General features: G+C 43.2%; 1 protein-coding gene across 11 annotated transcripts in view; it reads right to left on the bottom strand.

The window, feature by feature from the left end:
- SYTL3 (synaptotagmin like 3) overlaps positions 1–19040 on the bottom strand; it is a 91256-nt gene that overhangs the window by 59795 nt on the left and 12421 nt on the right. For 9 of the 11 annotated variants that reach the window (XM_081530149.1, XM_081530157.1, XM_081530150.1 and 6 more), the window contains one exon: positions 12274–12338. In XM_081530149.1, coding sequence (XP_081386275.1) covers positions 12274–12338 — 65 coding nt within the window. Of the gene's footprint in view, positions 1–11792; positions 11891–12273; positions 12339–19040 lie in introns of all 11 variants that reach the window. The other 2 variants (XM_081530159.1, XM_081530158.1) reach the window with 1 other exon arrangement.

The raw sequence follows: 19040 nt of genomic DNA, 5'->3' as shown, positions 1-19040 counted from the left end.
TACCATCAACAACAAATGGTACTTATGTGAAATGAAGGATGCGTTAACGAACCTTATTGTGGCAAACACCTCATAATATCTATCTGTATATAAATAGATACATATACATATTAAATATTTATGTAAATAGGTATCAAATCATCACAAAAGAACCCATACACAGAACTGAATACATGTCAGGCTTGTAGATACCCAATAAATGCTGACTGAAAGACAAACAACAGAGAGATACCACATCACACCATTATAATGACTCTTACCAAAGAGAAAAAAAAAATACCAAACAAGTGTTGGCATAGACACAGAGAAACTGGAACTCCTGTGCATTCCCAGTGGGAACATAAAGTGGAGCAGCCACTACGGAAAAACAATATGGCAGTTCCTCAAAAAATTAAATGCAGAATTACCACCTGATCTAGCAATTCCAATTCTGGATATAAACACAAAAGTGAAAGCAGGGACTTGAACAGGTATTTGTAAATCAATGTTCACAGAAGCATTATTCACAATAGCCCAAAGGCAGAAGCAACCCAAGTGTCCACCGATAGATGAATGGATACAATGTGGGCTATACATACAATGGAATATCAGTTAGTCTCACAGAGGAATAAAATTCTGATATATGCTGCAACATGGATAAACCCTGAAGACATGCTAAGTAAAATAAGAACAAATATATTATGATTTCACAAAAGGACAAATATATTACGATTCCCCTTATATGAGATACTTAGAGTAATCAAAATAATAGAAACAGAAAGTAGATAGGCTGATCGTCAGAGGCTGCAAGTGAGGAGCAAAAGGGATAGAGGAGATGCTTAATGGGTAGAGAGCTGCAGTTCTGCAAGAGGAACATGTTCTAGAGATGGATGGGGGTAACGGTTAAAGAACAATGAAAATTTACTTACTGCCACGGATCTGTACATAGAGAAATCTGTATGCAGGTCAAGAAACAACAGTTAGAACCGGGCATGGAACAACGAACTGGTTTCAAATTGGTAAAGGAGTACGTCAAGGCTGTATATTGTCACCCTGCTTATTTAACTTCTATGCAGAGTACATCATATGAAATGCCAGGCTGGATGAAGCACAAGCTGGAATTAAGATTGCCGGGAGAAATATTAATAATCTCAGATATGCAGATGACACCACCCTTATGGCAGAAAGTGAAGAGGAACTAAAGAGCCTGTTGATGAAAGTGAAAGAAGAGAGTGAAAAAGTTGGCTTAAAACTCAACATTCAGAAAACTAAGATTATGGTATCCAGTCCCATCACTTCATGGCAAATAGATGGGGAAACAATGGAAACAGTGACAGACTTTATTTTCTTGGACTCCAAAATCACTGCAGATGGTGACTGCAGCCATGAAATTAAAAGACGCTTGCTCCTTGGAAGAAAAGCTATGACCAACCTAGACAGTATATTAAAAGCAGAGACATTATTTTGCCAACAAAGGTCCATCTAGTCAAAGCTATGGTTTTTCCAGTAGTTAAGAACAGATGTTGAGAGTTGTACCATAAAGAAAGCTGAGCACCAAAGAATTGATGCTTTTGAACTGTGGTCTTGGAGAAGACTCTTGAGAGTTCCTTGGATTGCAAGGAGATCCAACCAGTCCATCCTAAAGGAAATCAGTCTTGAATATTCATTGGAAGGACCGATGCTGAAGCTCCAATACGTTGGCCACATGTTGCAAAGAACTGACTCATTGGAAAACATCCTGAAGCTGGGAAAGATTGAAGGCAGGAGGAGAAGGGGACGACAGAGGATGGGATGGTTGGATGGCATCACCCACTGACTCGATGGACATGAGTTTGAACAAGGTCCAGGAGTTGGTGATGGACAGGGAAGCCTGGCGTGCTGCAATCCATGGGGTCACAAAGAGTTGGATACAACTGAGCGACTGAACTGACTGAACTAATGGAACTGTACACTTTAAAACAGTTAAAATAGTAAATTTTATGTTATGCATATTTTACAACAATGAAAAAAATGAATGCGGAATTCTTTGATTTAAAATGATTTATTGTTTAAGTATATATGTGTCTGGCCTTTTAAAAAACGTATTCATATAAATAGTTCAGTGTTCAATTGTCAGGATACTCCCTGGAAATTACCCTAATCAGTAGTCTGGCCTAAACATGCAAACATATGAGTTCTTTTTTTAAAAATTAACTTTTATTGGAGTATAGCTGCTTTACAATGTTGTGTGTTTCTACAGTAGAGCAAAGTTAATCAGTTATAAGTGTGTGTGTGTGTGTGTATATATATATCTCCCCTCTTTTTTAAATTTCCTTCCCATTCAGTTCACCACAGAGCATTGAGTAGAGTTCCCTGACCTATACAGTAGATTCTCATTAGTTGTCTATTTATACACAGTAATGTACATACGTCAATCCCCAAATCCCAATTCATCCCACCCCATCACCTTTTTCTCCCTTGGCGTCCATGTGTTTGTCCTCTACTTTTGCTGTCTGTATTCTAGCCCTACAAATAGGTTCATCTGTAGCACTTATCTAGATTCCACATACATGCATTAATATATGATATTTTTCTCTCTTACTTCACTGTGTATGACAGTCTCTAGATACATCCATATCTCTAAAAATGACACAATTTTGTTCCTTTTCATGGCTGAGTAATATTCCATTGTATATATGTAGCACGTATGAATTCTTCATTCAGAAATCATATTCAGTTCAACTGTCTCACCTTGGTTTTCCAGTGTGTTCATTTAAATAGGAAAAATGATGATAGATGGCATGTTGGTCTTGACAATTTGGGACCAAAGATGTGGGCTTCATAGACAGTCTCATTATGAAGAGGTAGAGGACAGAGTATGGAGGATATGGGAAAGACAGACACACAGCAATGGTCCTGGTAGGATCGCTGGGGCCCAAAGCAGCAAGAAAATTCTAGTCTCTGAGAATATTTGAGATACATATATACATATATATACGCACACACATATATATATAAAATCTGAGGTGAATTGATAGTTTCAAAGAAACTTGGACAGTCTAAACAATTCAATTTTTGAGTTGCTGTGGACAAAGCCAAAAGCATCATGAAATCAAAGATGACTATATTCAAGAACACGCCCCTGAAAGATTATCACCTAGAAACACAGAGTGAAAATAGAACCTCTGAAGGTCAAGCTCTTACTTCACTGCATTAATCATAATCTGACTTGATAGCCTCTGTTCTAACCGGTTTAAAGGGACCAGTCCAAAAATCTGTCAGGGGTGTGACAAGCAATCCAATCAGGGAAATTTACTTCTTCTGAAAATCATCTCAGCACACTCTTTCGTGGGTATCGATTTTGTCTTTTTCTCCTAAAGAGAGTAGTGAGGAGAAAATATTCGGAGTAAGATGCCACATTTTCTTTAAGACAAAAGCATATGCAAAATTGTATACCTGAAAATAAACAGAATTTCATAAAGACACACTCAAGAAGGTAAGCACTAGATACTGCACTTGCAACTTACAGAAAACTTGACTGAATCATCTTTGTAGAATCCTCTTAAACTGTGGGGCAAGGGCTTTACTGAGCCAGCCAATACAGAGGTGATAAAGGCAGGCCTTGGGATGGTCTCCACATGTTTACTGGTACCCACTTCTCTTAATTCACAAGCCTGAGTGTTTCAGGCCCACACAGCAAGTCGGATGCTGTCATGATGGCCCTCGGATCAGATGGACCACATCCAAGAATAAAACTCTGAAAAGTCACACGAAGAACTAAATCACATTCACCACTGACAAGGGGAGTGAAAAATTATTCCCCTTCATAATCACGAGGGAATCATAGTGGATCCCCGAGACCATTAACAGAGGCTCTGTTACTGGTGCAGCCTTCCTACACGATTTCCCCAATTATCAACAACAGAGTGAAAACCACAATATATTGTTTATATATCACATGTGACCCTTTTTAAACTTGAAAAATATTTGTTTTAAAAAGTATTAGTGTCATGATCTTTCTGATTTTAAGCTCAAATAACAAGTCATGACTGTAAAAAATTAAAAACTTGTGCACACTGCTATATTTAAAATGGATCACCTTCAAGGACCTACTTACTGTATATCACATGGGACTCTGCTCACTGTTAACCGGCAGCCTGAATAGGAGGGGTCCATTGACCTGAACCCAGGAACAGTCCATTCCCTGTTCACCTGAAACTATCACAATAATACCCCAATACAAAAGAAAGTTAAAAAAAAAAAATTGAAAAGAAAAAAGTAAAACATGTGCATGTACAAAAGGAGCCGGAAGAGGGCACTGTCTTTACACACTTAGCAGATGTCAAAAAGTAAAGAGGAGTTTCTGTTTGTTTTCCAGTTGCTAGTGGTCTAGAAAAGTTCCATCACCATTGTTAATTAAATGTGCTACTTCACCACTGCCTCTCAAACTTCTTATGCACTTTAAAGCGCATAAGAAGAATTACTTGGAGACTTGTTAAGTATAGTCCGTCCCTTGTCCACAGGTTCCACATCTGTGTTCAATCAACCTTAGGTGGAAAACTTTCAAAAAAACAAAAATTCCAGAAAGTTCCAAAAAGCAAAACTTTTTAATTTGTAGTGCACTGGTGACTATTTACATAGCATTTACATAGCACTAGGTGTTTAAATCAACTTTAGATTCCTTATAAGTATATGGAAATATCTGTATAGGTTATATGCAAATACTACCATTGCACATTAGGGATTTGAGCATCCTCAGAAGGCAATGGCACCCCACTCCAGTACTCTTGCCTGGAAAATCCCATGGACGGAGGAGCCTGGTAGGCTGCAGTCCATGGGGTCACTAAGAGTCGGACACGACTGAGCGACTTCACTTTCACTTTTCCCTTTCATGCACTGGAGAAGGAAATGGCAGCCCACTCCAGTGTTCTTGCCTGGAGAATCCCAGGGACGGCGGAGCCTGGTGGGCTGCTGTCTATGGGGTCGCACAGAGTCGGACACGACTGAAGCGACTTAGCAGATCTTGGTACCCGAGGGATACTGGATCAAAACCCTCTCAGATATTGAGAGATGTCTCTATATACTCTTGGGCCTCACCTGATCCCACCGAATCAGGAACTTTGAATTGAATATGAAATAGCGCTTAGCTGACCTTGGAGCAGGGACCTTGGAAGTCACATTAAAGCCCTCTGCACAGAGGCTGCCCGATGCCTGAGGGTGGAGCGGGAGGTAACAACAGCACAGGGAGCTGCCTAAAGACTGTCCTTGAACGTCTGAGCGTTTTGATCATTCTGATACACCACAGACGAACTGTGACTGTGGCATTTAAGGAATTATTTTAAGACAACACAACTCTATCAAATTACAAAATCTTAAAAGCTAGTCTATAATCAGGAAAAAAATTTAGAGAAAACAAAATATTTAAAATGCTTTTCATATCATCTCCCTGCAAAAGGGAGAATGGCGGCTGATATTTTTTGTTTTTAAATCTTTTTAATGGTTGGAAAACTAGCACAAACTACCACACTTAATACCTACTATTCTTTATTGGATTATTACTTACACCTTGTCTGTTCTCAAGGAAATCTGGGGAACGTTTATCTTAAGTGGTATATATCCAATAGTACCATTAAGAGAGGTGAGTTAAAAGCATATGAGAAGGAAATGGGGTGAGAGAGGGAATGATGATTCCTGGAATTACTCCAACTGACATTAAAGGTAGCTGCAGGTTTCTGAATGCCAAAAAGGAAAAGAAGTCTAAGTTTCCATTCTTAGCCTCCTACTCAGTGCCCGCACTGGTAATGGACACCACCGCACACAGCAGCGCCCTTCACCTCCCAACAGCCTGGTCCCTACTTCACTTCTCATGGCTACCACCCTTGAAGAATTCTGAGCCTGGGTGTGGCATCCACATGGTCAATCCCCGGGCTCCGCCTGTGGTACAAGGTGAACAGCACCCGGAGCCCTGTGACTCAACGGCCCTGGGTTACAAGCCCATGGGAAGGAGACTGTCGGTGGGGCAGATCACACAGACAAAACTGATGTTTGGGAGAATTACGTTAGAGCTGGCTTCCTGATGCACTGTGAACCGTTGAATGCAAATAAGCCATAAAGTTAGAAGAAAGTAAATATGGATGGATAACCAACGGCAGCGGGAGGAAGGGCTCTTGAAGCATAAAAGAAATTACACAGGAAAAGGTAGATTTGACGATAGACAAGGGAAAAAAAAGTCTGTATGTCAGAAAACATAAAGATACATATGCAACTAACATGACCGTAAAGGGCAAATACCCTTAACATGAAGAACACCTACAAAAGGTCAAAAAGGTGGAAAATATTCAACTCCATTAGTCATTACAAGAATTCAAAGAAAACAGCAAGCGACTACTTTGGACTACCCATGTGGTTTTACAAGTGACAAAGCTGTTGCTTGTTTTTAAGGACAATTTGTCCTGTGAGAAGGGTACACCCCTTCTGAAGGCAATGTTCCCAACCTCTTATCTTTTCCTTCTGCTTCTAGAAATACTCAGAGACATACCAAAGATTTATCTACAATCATGTTCATTGCACTTTTATTATTTTTTATATTATTTTAAATATTTTAATATTTTAATAATATTACAAACTCCCAAAATTGTAACAGCAAAACTAGAAATTCCCTAACTTTATAACAATAGCAATTTGGTTAAATAAATACTGCCACATTCCAAGAGAGAAAAACATATTAGCTCTACTTATATGAAACTGCCTCTATTCAATTTTTTTTTTTAACCCAAGAGCATCAATTCCTTATGGTTTAGTCTAAATGCTCTTTTAAATGTGTGTATATAGTTACACGGTTATACGTACACACTCAACCACAGATACATATATTCAAAGAACAGAAATGATATGCACTAAAGGTAAACGGTTGTCAAGGTGAGGTATTTTTAACATGGTTATGTTTTTCTTCATTGTTCAATTTTTTAAATGAATGCATATTAAGTTTACATTCGGAACAAAATCACAGATGTAACTTGGAATCATGTTCAAGAGATAGGATGATTTAACGGGGGCCAGAGGGTGATGAGGGGGCCGTTCTTGGGCCTGAACATGCCGGGGTCACGTGAATGCACATTGATTCCCAGAGTGGAATCTGGCAAAACACATCAGGCATCTCAAGTGTTCACACTTCTGACCAGTCATTCTAAGAATCTAACGAACACAGATGCCAAGATACCTGTATAGGATATTCACTGCAGAGTTATCTGTAATATGACAATTTGACTACAGTGATATACTCGCAGACAAGAGGGAACAAGTTAATAAATGGTAGTACATCCATCTGATGTATTTTATGCAGTCATCAGTGTATGTTGGAAGAAGTCTTATAAGAGCATAAAGACATGTTTATGCTAAGTTTTAAAAGACAAAAGCCTATATATAGTCTGATCATTAACACATTTTAAAAATTGCTTAGTTTGTATGTGCACCCACATGTATAGGATCACCTAGAAAGGGGGCCAGGAGAGTGTGTGTGTGTGCGTGTGTGTAATTAACAGGAGTGTTGACCAGTAGAGGAATTATTCTTGCCTTCGGTATACTGTTCTGCATTTCCGAGATATTCTGCAATGAACAGGTGTTACTTCTATAACCAGAAAAGAACATTTTTAAAAAAGAAAAGGTATCTCCCTCTTCACAGAGGGGAGGATAGGGGAAGCAGGCGGAGTCATGGGGATGAGCTAGGAGCTGTGGCCTTGGAAGCAAGAACGAAAGGCAGGAGGAAGATTCCAGAGGCCGGGGCGGGAGACATGTCACAAGTGTGGTAGCCAGCCTCCTGAAGGGCCCCGTGAGCCTTGCCTCCTGAGAGTCACACCCTACGTAGTCCCTTCTGCCCTGAAAAGAGCTGATCCATGGGACACAGCAGAAGTGATAGTGCGTGACTTCTAACCCTCGGCCATAAGAGATACTGACAGAGACAGAAAATAGTAAATAGAGTAGATGTTATGAGGGGCTTTGAGAGGGGAGACCGTGGGATGATAAATTCTGGAGAAGGATGGTAGTAGCAAAACAAGTGCATGTACTTAATACCACTGAACTGCATAGCTAAACATGGCTGAAATGGTAAATTTAATATTTCATCACAACATTTTTTTTAATATGAAAAGGCAATGCAGGGCTCTGCTTTGGTCTGTCTTGGGTCACTTGCCCCGTGGGAAGCCAGCTGCCATGTTGTGGGGACCCTCAGGAGCCTACTGGAGGGGTCCAGCGGTGGAGGAACCCCACCCCACCAGCAGCAGCAGCAGCAGCAGCAGCAACCAGCCAGGTAAGCGTGTGAGCCCCCAGAAAGCCGATCCTCCAGCCCCAGGCAAGCCTTCAGCTGAAGACAGAAATCATACAAAGTGATAATACTGTTTTAACCAACTAAGTTTGGGAGCAATTTTTTATCCAGTAATAGATAATTAATGCCTAGAAAGAGGCACTGGTTTGAGCCGTCTCATCCCCTTTCGAGGTTTAAGCCACCCTCTTGTTTTACTCGTTTCCACTTAGGGTTTTGAAGGTTGGAGGGAGCTGAGTTCACACTGTGACAACAAACACACTAGGTAATACGCAGAACCGCTGTTTCTCAAACACATCAGGAGCTTTGATTCCCTAGTAGGGCCCAGCAGGGAGAGGGAGGGCTACCCTGGTAGTTCAGCGGGTAAAAGAATCCACCAGGTAAAGATTCCTGGGTTGGGAAGATACCCTGGAGAAGGGATAGGCTGTCCATTCCAGCATTCTTGGGTTTCCTGGTGGCTCAGATGGTAAAAATCCACCTGCCATGCAGGAGACATGGTTTTGATCCCTGGGTTGGGAAGGTCCCCTGGAGGAGGGCATGGCACCCACTCCAGTGCTTGCCTGGAGAATCCCATGGACAGAGGAGCCTGGCGGGGAGAGGGAGCGAGGAGGAGGGGTCTCACCCTTGTCTCCATCAGATGCACTCAGCAGGCGGCCTGGCCGTGTCTGCTCCCCACAGCCACATCTCTGGGCTCCCTCACTGGTCCCCTTCTGCTTTTCCAGGTCCTCCAATAACACCTCTCTCACCGAGTCCCTAAATTCCGTCTCTTCAAATAAGCGAGTGGCCTCTGTTTTCCTACCTGGCCCTCATCTGATGGAGCGCCCAAACTCAGCTCCATCTCTTTTGGGGGCACGGACAGGTGAGCCGGAGTTCCTGCCTGTCCGGATAACCCTGCAGCAGCTCCCTTGCCGACCCATCTCCTCCCTCCCACCTGTGGTCAGGAGCACGGTCTTCCTTGCGACCACCCCCACCCCCGCAACACATGGCATTTTTCTTCCTCTCTCCACGCCTTCTGAGCCCAACTCGACTAAAATCGGGCCACAGGAAAACGAGGCATCTCAGCATTTGAGGAAGCACTGCAGAGAAGGAAAGATTCGCGTTTTCTTTTGCGTCCTACTTTGGGGAAAACAACACAAATGGAAAAGAACGATTCATGCCTAGGCTGACTTGCATTACCCTAATTTTTTTTTTCTTGCTGATGTTTTCATTCTGGTGGAAAAGTCACTGGACAAGGAAGGGAAACCCGGGAAGTCGGTCTCACTTCTTTCCTCTTCCCCTTTTTAGCTCTTAGGTTATCCCGGTGGATTGACCTACTTCTCCTCCTCACTTAGAAGGGGAAGAATGCTGAAAAGATGAGGCGGGGACACGCGTATGCACACACACACATGCACACACATGGCCTGCAAGTCAACTTCCCTACCTGAAATAATGATACTGAAACTGCCAGTAAAGTACTAAAAAAATTCCAGGATGTCTTCACTGAATTGGTTTTGAGAAATAACAGAAACTTCACTCCCTACAGACTTATTTATGAACTAGGACTAGAAGTGAAAAAACAAGAACCTATATACTGCCTGAAGAAGACCCTAGACCCTCCAACCAAAAAATATCTTCAAGAAACAAAACAATAAACAAGAAGACTCCAGGCAGCCATGGCTTGCTTAGATGGTGAACCGTGCAGACACAGGCTGATGGCCCTCAAGGAGCAAACACTGCTCCGAGGGTGAAAAAAATCTTAGATATCGCAAGAGTTTGTGGGTAGTCTGCTCCAAAAGGTTTCCATATACAAACAGCTATGCAATATATCTGAATGGGTCATATTTAGGAAATATTTAGGTAATATTCAGGAAACAAAGCATTGACAAGGCTGTTTGTGGGCTGGAAAGAGGACACTAACAAAAAAAGGATGGAGAAACACAGATCTAGATAAAAATACACACTTGCTACATTTGTTTTTTTTCGGCTTGAACAATCCCATCAGTGTTACATATTCCTCCAGATTTCTAATAAATTCAGCAGAAATGTCACTTTTTCTTCAATAAGCAGAGTCAGGAATGTAATCCAGGGGAGAATTTACCGCCAACTAAACCTCAGCTCATGATGCTTTTATTAAAACGAAAGCAGAGCATCAACACTCTAGACGAATGACTCCCTTTACGTGTCAACATGCACGCACTTTAGCTGAGGCTCAACAGTTTATTTCTCGACCTCAGCCTGTGACCGTGTCTCCCCCGACACACACGGTGTTTGCAGTCACCTCGGCCCCTCCAGGTCAGCCCAAGTTCCCTGTGTGCACTTCCCGTGGTCACACATCACAGCGGACGGTGACACTGTGTCACCGAGACAGGAGACAGACGGGCCCCAGGCTGAACAGCCAGAGTTCCTCTCCTATGGACAAACGCGCCCAAGAGGAGGAGCGAGAGAAGAACCGAGTCCTGCTGCCCAGATAGGAGATAAAAGGCCACGTGTTCCTCATTCGTGGAGTCCAGGAGACCTTCCTGACTACACACCGGCAGAAAGCCTCCTTGGAGGTCAAAAAGGGAGGGGATGTCACCTCGTGGGAAGTGAGGTCAACTACCCATAGGCCTCTTTGCTAGAATCCATCCTGACCAAGAGATGTGCGCACACACGGGAGGAGCCTGAGATAAACCAAACATGGACTCAGAACCAGGTAAGCAGGATGACTGGCCAAAGGAAACCTGGAAGAAATGCCCCATATGTTGCTGTTGTTCAGTCAGTCGCTCAGTCACGTCTGACTCTTCGTAACCCCACGGACTGCAGCACGTCGGGCTTCCCTGTCTTTCAATACTTCCCAGAGCTTGCTCAAACTCATGTCCATGGAGTCAGTGATGCCATCCACCCAGCTCATCCTCTGTCGCCCTCTTCTCCTCCTACCTTCAATCTTTCAAGTGATTCAAACTACCACAAGGGCACAACTCAGAGTCCATTTGCGTGTGTATCCACATGTACTCTTTTTCCTAACAGACACTTTACTTGTTTTGCCGCTTTCTCTCTGTGGAAATACATTTCTACACAGCTGACTGGCTGGGGCCTTATCACCGACCCCTGGTTCCTAGGGGTCTAGCAGCTGGGATTCGGGGCTCTCGCTGCTACAGCCTAACTTCAGTCTCTGGCCAGGAACTGAAAACCAGCTCCAAGCCTCCAAGGCTCCACAGGCCGGGGCCACCCGAGATCATCGCCTCCACGCCCAGATGGGGGGCACAGAGCACGCGGCCGCCGCTCTATTCTGACCACTTGTAACTGTGCCTCTTCCTGATAAGTTATCCTCTCATCTGCCCAGCCTGCATCCTCTCACATGACACTTCTGCAACCAAAGCATGACCTGTTCTCTCCAAAGCCTTGACGCCCAGCTACTAATGACACCATTATACCAACTTGGCTAGTGCTTTTTAAGACATCTGGGGTGCAGAGACCAAACACACACTCTATGCAGATAATCACACATGCTCACTTCAGAGTCACCAGAATCTGCTACATTCTAACACAATTCTCTCACCTTGGTCTTCAGTGATTCATTGAATCATGTTGATCAATTACCATAAACAAGGTTTAGGGCTGCAAGGAGCTAACAGGATTTTAAAAGAAGAGTGTCTGCTGATGGAGAGAAAGAAGGGCATTAATGATGATATAATACGGGGCACTTTTAACAGTTATAGAAGAGATGCACAAGCCAGTGTTTGAGAGGAAGGAGATATCACTCCCAGGGCAGAGGTCAGGGGAACATCATGGAGAACAGGCAGGTTCCAGCAGGGTTAGGGTAAGTCTGGGTACAGAGGGAAGCCCCACAAGCAAAGGTGGTGGACCACGTGAACTAAGGCCAAAGACAGGAACGTTCCGACAAAAGGAACAGGAGGACCGACCAGAGAGAAGCCCATATACCATACCTTGTTAAGTTTTTCATATTCAAAAGTCTTACCACCAAATATTTTTAAACTGGGAATACATTTCACTTTAGCAAACTTTTTAAGAGCATTTACCTTCAGTTGGAAATTTCTTGGCTCGTTCCTCGAAGAACCAGTCTCCAGTTTTTATTTTCACATTTCTGAAAAATAAGCAGAAAGGAAGCCTCAGAGAGCAATGTGGGTGGTGCTGTATTTGGCTCATACCAAGTAGGGAGATAATATCAAAATATGAGTCTAGCAAAAGAGCTCAGCGTTCAAATTTCTGGCCCAGATCCCTAACTATACAGATTTCCCACAGAGGCTAAGTGATTTGACTGGAAAGCAGCAAAGCTACAAAAGGAATATTATACTCCTATTTTGAAAAGGAATACTCTATATCAAACTGAATCACTTTACTATACACCTGAAACAAATACATTATAAATCAACTATACTTCAATAAAAATAAGTAAAACAAATAGAAAGATAAGATCAAAATGAGCAACAAAGCTGGAGTTTCTACTTGGGTACATTTTACCCTGTAAGTCCAGGTAATACATACATATTAACATAAATGTTTAACACATACACAATAAATATACAGGGAGAAACAAAATCGCCATCAAAATGATCAGTTTATCACGTTTATGGTGGGGAGCAATGGCATGAAGGATAATCAGAGAAACTCAATGCTGTCTATTCAGCTAAGCGAGATCATCCTTGGGTTATGGTGAGGTTAGTTTGAGTTAACCACAACATTTACCAAGAGCCAGCAGGGTGCATTCACCTGAGAAGGTTCCTGGGAGGACCTGACGTCTGGGACATGGGATCAAGGGGCTTCACTGGAGATCCCGGGACCACCTGAGAGTCAGCAGAAGTGACCTCTCGCTGGGCAGCCAGTCTGACAGTGGCTCCCGGGGCATGTCTACGTCCCTACATCCCCTCCTGTCCTACTCACAGGCAGAGCAGTGCGGGAACTTTGTATGGACACTGCTCAAAACTGAAGTCCCAGAGCATCTTAGCTCTTAATAGCTTCCAAGTATCCAAACTTCTGAAAAAACTACCTTCATGGAGCCTCAAAACTACTGTATAGAGCCTCAGAAAGGCAGAACTGTCAATAGCCTTTCAGGATATAAGAAGTTAAACACACAGACACTATAAATTATTGACACCATTAAAATCATCTGCTATAAAAAGAACTATCAATTCCTAGGTTATGCAAGTTTAAGAAAAATTAAAACTTCAACTTATGTCAAATTCTCTTCTATAAAGTATACTTTCTGAAATACATTCTCCATCAGGTTCTTTCAGGCTATAGATGAACTCAAATGGATTTTTTTAAATGCTTATAAATGCAGTCAATTCATAAATATATGCCAATCTACATTTTATAAGTATCCTGTCTTTCTCTGTGGAACTTTAGTTGTCGTCAGAAGACGTCACCCAACTTCCTCCCCTTTTTGTTAGCAACTATTATATTCTCTGATTAAGACGCAAATGATTACTCCCAATGCTTAGTAACTAGAAAAAGGAAAACATACGCAGAGCATGTATGAATTCTGGCAACAGAATTTTGATAACCAGTCAGTATCATTCAGAGCCAAAAACATATGAAACAGCAACTGTGACACATCTGGAGAGAAGGGGAAATGTTTTCACCCATAAATCAGAAACTCAAATATCTAATCTACTAAACTGACACAAAACACATGAAGGAGAACAGAGCAACGCCACAGAAGTTTCCCCTCTGGTACTTAAGACAAGCAGAGGGTCAAAACACAGGGAAAGTTTCAAGGGATAAGCGGGGTGGTGGATTCAATTGCTCTATTTCTGAGGATGCTTCCTCCATCCTTATAAGCAGGACAAAGTCTAAGCATTAGGATGAGGAAAGCAGGAGAGAAAAATCGAATGTGGAAACAAAGAGGCCTCCCTCTGATGAATAAACTTCACTTCCTGACTTGTTGTGAGATTTGGACTATAAAGAAAGCTGAGCGCTGAAGAATTGATGCTTTTGAACTGTGGTCTTGGAGAAGACTCTTGAGAGTCCCTTGGACTGCAAGGAGATCCAACCAGTCCATCCTAAAGGAAATCAGTTCTGAATATTCAGTGGAAGGACTGATGCTGAAGCTGAAACTTCAATACTTCGGCAACCTGATGTGAAGAACTGACTCACTGGAAAAGACTCTGATGCTGGGAAAGATTGAAGACAGGAGGAGAAGGGGACGACAGAGGATGAGATGGTTGGATGGCATCACCAACTCAACGGACATGAGTTTGAGTAAACTCTGGGAGTTGGTGACGGATAGGGAGGCCTGGCGTGCTGTAGTCCATGGGGTCGCAAAGAGTCGGACATGACTGAGCGATTGAACTAAACCTGATTTGTTTTCCTGGGGGTCATGACCCTTCCAACTCATCGAACTCTCTCAATTCTCCAGCCTGTTACCTGTGACCAAAAACATTTATATATGAGACAGGTGCTGCGGGTGGGGCAAGGGCTCAGACCAGACAAGAGATCAGAGCTAAGATTTCTGCAGCAACTCACTCCGTGACTCTATAGGCAGCTAAGCCAGCGAGACACAAGCTGTCACTGAGGAGTAAACACACGTATAGATACACAATCATGAAAAAAGGAAGAACAGCTGAGGAGACAGAGGAGCAAAAGGTGAAAATGCCTGAGTAAACATTTTTATTTTATTACATTTTACAACATTTTATTAAAATGTCTTCCTCTAGCCCTGGTTTCAGAACCTATACAAGCAGCAGATAAAGTAAAATATTAGTATCTTTTAGTGCTAGGCATCTGATGCAACCAACTAATCCTCTTACAGAATCCCAATGGATTACTTGTGAAATTCAAGCACGAGCTTCCTTGGCAGGGATAGATTTGGACACAAGCCCACAGGTCTCTTGGACTTATCTGTGACTAAAGAAAGGAAGGATAGAAGTACCACAGTCCTAAACCGTACAACAACAAGCACTTCTTGAGTTTGAGGCTATTTCCTTTGAGAACTCGACTGCAGCCCTATCCCCACAAACACTTTCTGCAGAATCAGCTGTTTCGTGAACAGTTATTCCCTAGTAGATTTCATAATGGCTTCCTGTCCACACAAATCCCAGGCTTTATAAGCAGGACCATTTATCGGTTTTACTGTCTAAGACAGAGGTGAGCAGATCTTGCTATGTCTCTGTCTTCATTAGGGCCAACTCAGGGTAGCCTGACTCACAGGAACCAAAGGAATTTCTCCCCCAATGACTTGATCAGACTTTGGCTATGAAAACTTCTTGGAACATTTTCAGAGCCCAGCAAGAGATTAACAGTTTTAAATTTCTATGGTAGAATCACAACTTGCTTCTTTAAAACTCTTTCAGTCAATTGATAAATACATCTCAGAAAGCAAAATCCAGGGGTGGTGGAGGAACAAAAAGTCTAGAGTCAGAGACCTGAGTTCTGTGTCTGACTTTCCACTCACTCTGCAGGGGGATCATTGTAATTATAAACGCCAAGCACGGGGTACCACTCTTGATAAACTGCTGGAGGTTCTCGCATCCATTTTCATAGCCTTGAAATCTGCTAATGCTGTCATTTCATTGGCAAAAGAGAAGACTATTGAAAAGCACTTTGCAAATTCTAGCATGCAAATGTTCAATGAGATGAACGGAGGACCCTAATGGAAAGATAGTTTGACCTTATCACTATCAGCAAGCAGTGAGCCAAACAGGCCTGCTAGACTGCATCTTTACTTTGCATTCAAATTACTCGCACCTGCAGGTCGGTAAGCTGTCACATCCAGGCTTTATATTCCAAGAGAAGTCAGCATGATGTCCCCAGAAATTGCTAAATTTATTTCCACCACTCAGTGAACAAGACGTAGAAAATTAGTCTGCGTGCCAGGATTCTTCCAGTGCCTTAAGACACACACCTCCCAGGCAGACCTGCTCGCTAACCAGCACCCTGATGGCGAGGAAGCTTCGAGAAAGTCTTAGTGGCTTATCAGACAGACGAGCTACAAAAACTCCAAACAAAGAAGCCAAATAATGTAAAACCAAGCATCAACTTAATTTCTTTGTACTAGCTTGTCCAACCACTTGGTAATTTCCAACTAAAATGGTCTTATGCACCCATAAAGTTGAAAAAAAATTTTTTTTTACTTCAAATAATCTTATATCTAAGGCAGTTTTAGTTACAAAGCAAAATGAGGTGGTGGTTGTTTTTTTTCTTTCCACCAACCAGCTCAGTTGATCTGATTTCAATGTTCTTACAGGAAAAAAAAGACTGATAGTCGTGATTAAATCCTAGGTAACTAGGAGAGAAGTCGGAATCAAGATAAGATAAAGGAACGATTTTAATCAAGTGGTTACCATCGCTTCCTGCAAAACAGGAATAACTCAACTTGACCACTGAGAGGAGGCAGGTCCCCTCTGTGTTAAATTCAGCGCTGTATCCATAGCCCCAAGCACAACTTAGAGACGCAGTGGGGCCGGTGAATAAATGTGTGGACTGGTGAATAAATGAACATCTCCACCCCTGCAGGGAGCATCCCGAGAACTGAAGGGATAAGGTGGGACCAACACAGATGGAGCCCCGGTGGCGCCGAGGTCTGACGTTTGTCACGCTTTCTGAATGCGCGGGGGCAGTGGTCACACAGTCAGGCACCAAGCAGAAACTAGACAAAGAGAGTGGGTGAGAGACGTCACAAGAGGGCGGGGTAGGCGCTATGGTGAGCTGGAGGACCCGTGCCCTACTTTAAGGCATTAAAATGGTAAATATTAGACACCGAGCAGGACAACAAAATAAAGCCTGTGGGCTCCTTGCTGCCTGTTGGCCATGAGTTTGCAGTTCCTGGTTTGTTACATCAGAAAATTAGTCAATGAAATAATTCTACTGCAGCTGGACAGTGCTGCACTCCTTAAAGCCTTGAAAACAGAAACCAGGTTACACACTGTGTCCCACCCTGTCTTCCCTATAGATCTAAGAATTGGCTCCACCATCACTCCATAAAGACAAGGAGCAAGTGCTCTGTTGGTAAACCCTCAACCTGGTGGTCTGAGGACAACGCCGAGCCTCTGACAAAAGGCCCCAGGCAGAAGAAAGAGTCCTGCAGACCAGGAATGGCTACTTAAGGTGCATCACTGCAGGAACCAAGCAAAGGTTCAGAAAGCAGTCGTCTTCAAAGGCATTTAAGACCTGCCTCTTATGAAAAAGAGGGCTTCACTGGTGGCTCAGACAGTAAAGAATCTGCCTGCAATGCTGGAGATCTGGGTTCGATCCCTGGGTTGGGATGATCCCCTGGAGAAGGGAATGGCAACCCACTCCAATATTCTTGCCTGGAAAATTTCATGAACAGAGGAGCCTGGTGGGCTACAGTCTGTGGGTTGCAAAGAGTCGAATACGACTGAGAGACTAACACTCTCTTTCCTTCTTTTCTATGAAAAAGAAACAGAAAGACTTAAGCAAAAGCCAACAAGAGCCACCACACTAGACTCAAGGAAGATTTTGGAAACAACAATGCAAACGCAGAACAATCTGTTTTACCAACAGGAAAGAGCAGAATTGAGACTCTGGAAAGTTGAATTAATGATGCCGACTCAGTAAGGATGCCTTCCCAGAACACGAAAGAGAAAGACAGTAAATGCTGAAGGATAAGGAATATAAATCGAAGAGCGAGAACAAGGCCAACTTAAGTTATTCCTGAATAAGCCAGGGCAAGCAGCATTAAAGAATAATCAGACCTGACCGAAGAAAATGTCACTGAGTCAAACCACAAGCAAACCCCCACCTCACCGCCATTAGTAACTACCATTAAAAAAACAAAAACAAATAAAAAAACAAAAGACAACAAGTGGAGAAACTGGAACCCTTGTGCACTGTTGGTGGGAATGCGAAACGGCTCAGCTGTTGCAGGCTGTATGCTGGCTCTCAAAAAATTAAACACAGAAATATCATGTGACTCGGCAGTCCCACTTCTTGGAATACACCTGAAAGAATTGAAAGCAGGGTCTCAAAGAGATGTTTGCATACCCACTATTCACAACAGCCAAAGGGCAGAAGCAACACAAGCATCATCAGCAAATGAACAGACAAACAAAAGGTGATACATACACACTCAAGAATGTGAGGGCAGCCTTAAGAAGGAAGGAATTCTGCAGTGTGCCCCAACATGGATGAACCCTGAAAACCGTGTGCTTCGTGAAATGAGCCAGACACAGAGAGACAAACGCTGTATGATTCCACCTGTGTGAGGGGCCCAGGGGAGTCAGAGAGACAGAAAGAAGGATGCGGGTAGAGGAGCTGGGGCAGGGGAGGGACGGAAGAATAGGGAGCTGTTGAATGGAACAGAGTTTCAGTTGTGCAGATGAAAAAGCCCAGAAGTAGGCGGTGCTGATGGTTGTACAACAACACACAGGTATTACCAGGTTGGTTTGCCCGACGTGCAGTAAGCTGAGACGCTGAAGTTCGCAGCAAAGCGAGGGTTTATTCGCAAGGCAGCCAAGTGCGGAGAGAGGGAGCAGGCCTCAGAGCCACCTCCCAGTCGGTACTGATGCGATGAAGACTAAAGCAGCAGGGCGGTCTGGGCGTGCAGAGTGTGGGGAAGGGTGAGTGGGAAAAGGTGGGCCAAGGCCTCTGCTCCTGGGAAGATGGAGGCGCTCACCACGCTCCGGGTGGAGGGGTGGAGTTTTTGCCCTCTGACCTCAAAAGGTCACGGAGAGGACCTTCACGCATGCGCAGTTGGAGGGTCGGTGGGCCTATCCAATCTTAGCCAATTAAGCTCAAACTAGAGGCCGCTGACTCCCAATTCCTGGAAAACAACTAACTGGGCGAACATCTCACTGTTTAGCACAAGAATGGAGCGGGTGTTGCAACC

Source organism: Giraffa tippelskirchi, chromosome 9 (genome assembly GCF_054371585.1).
Source record: "Giraffa tippelskirchi isolate mGirTip1 chromosome 9, T2T-mGirTip1v1.2.pri, whole genome shotgun sequence".
NCBI classification, from domain to species: domain Eukaryota; kingdom Metazoa; phylum Chordata; class Mammalia; order Artiodactyla; family Giraffidae; genus Giraffa; species Giraffa tippelskirchi.
This window is presented reverse-complemented; position numbering and strand designations above follow the sequence as displayed.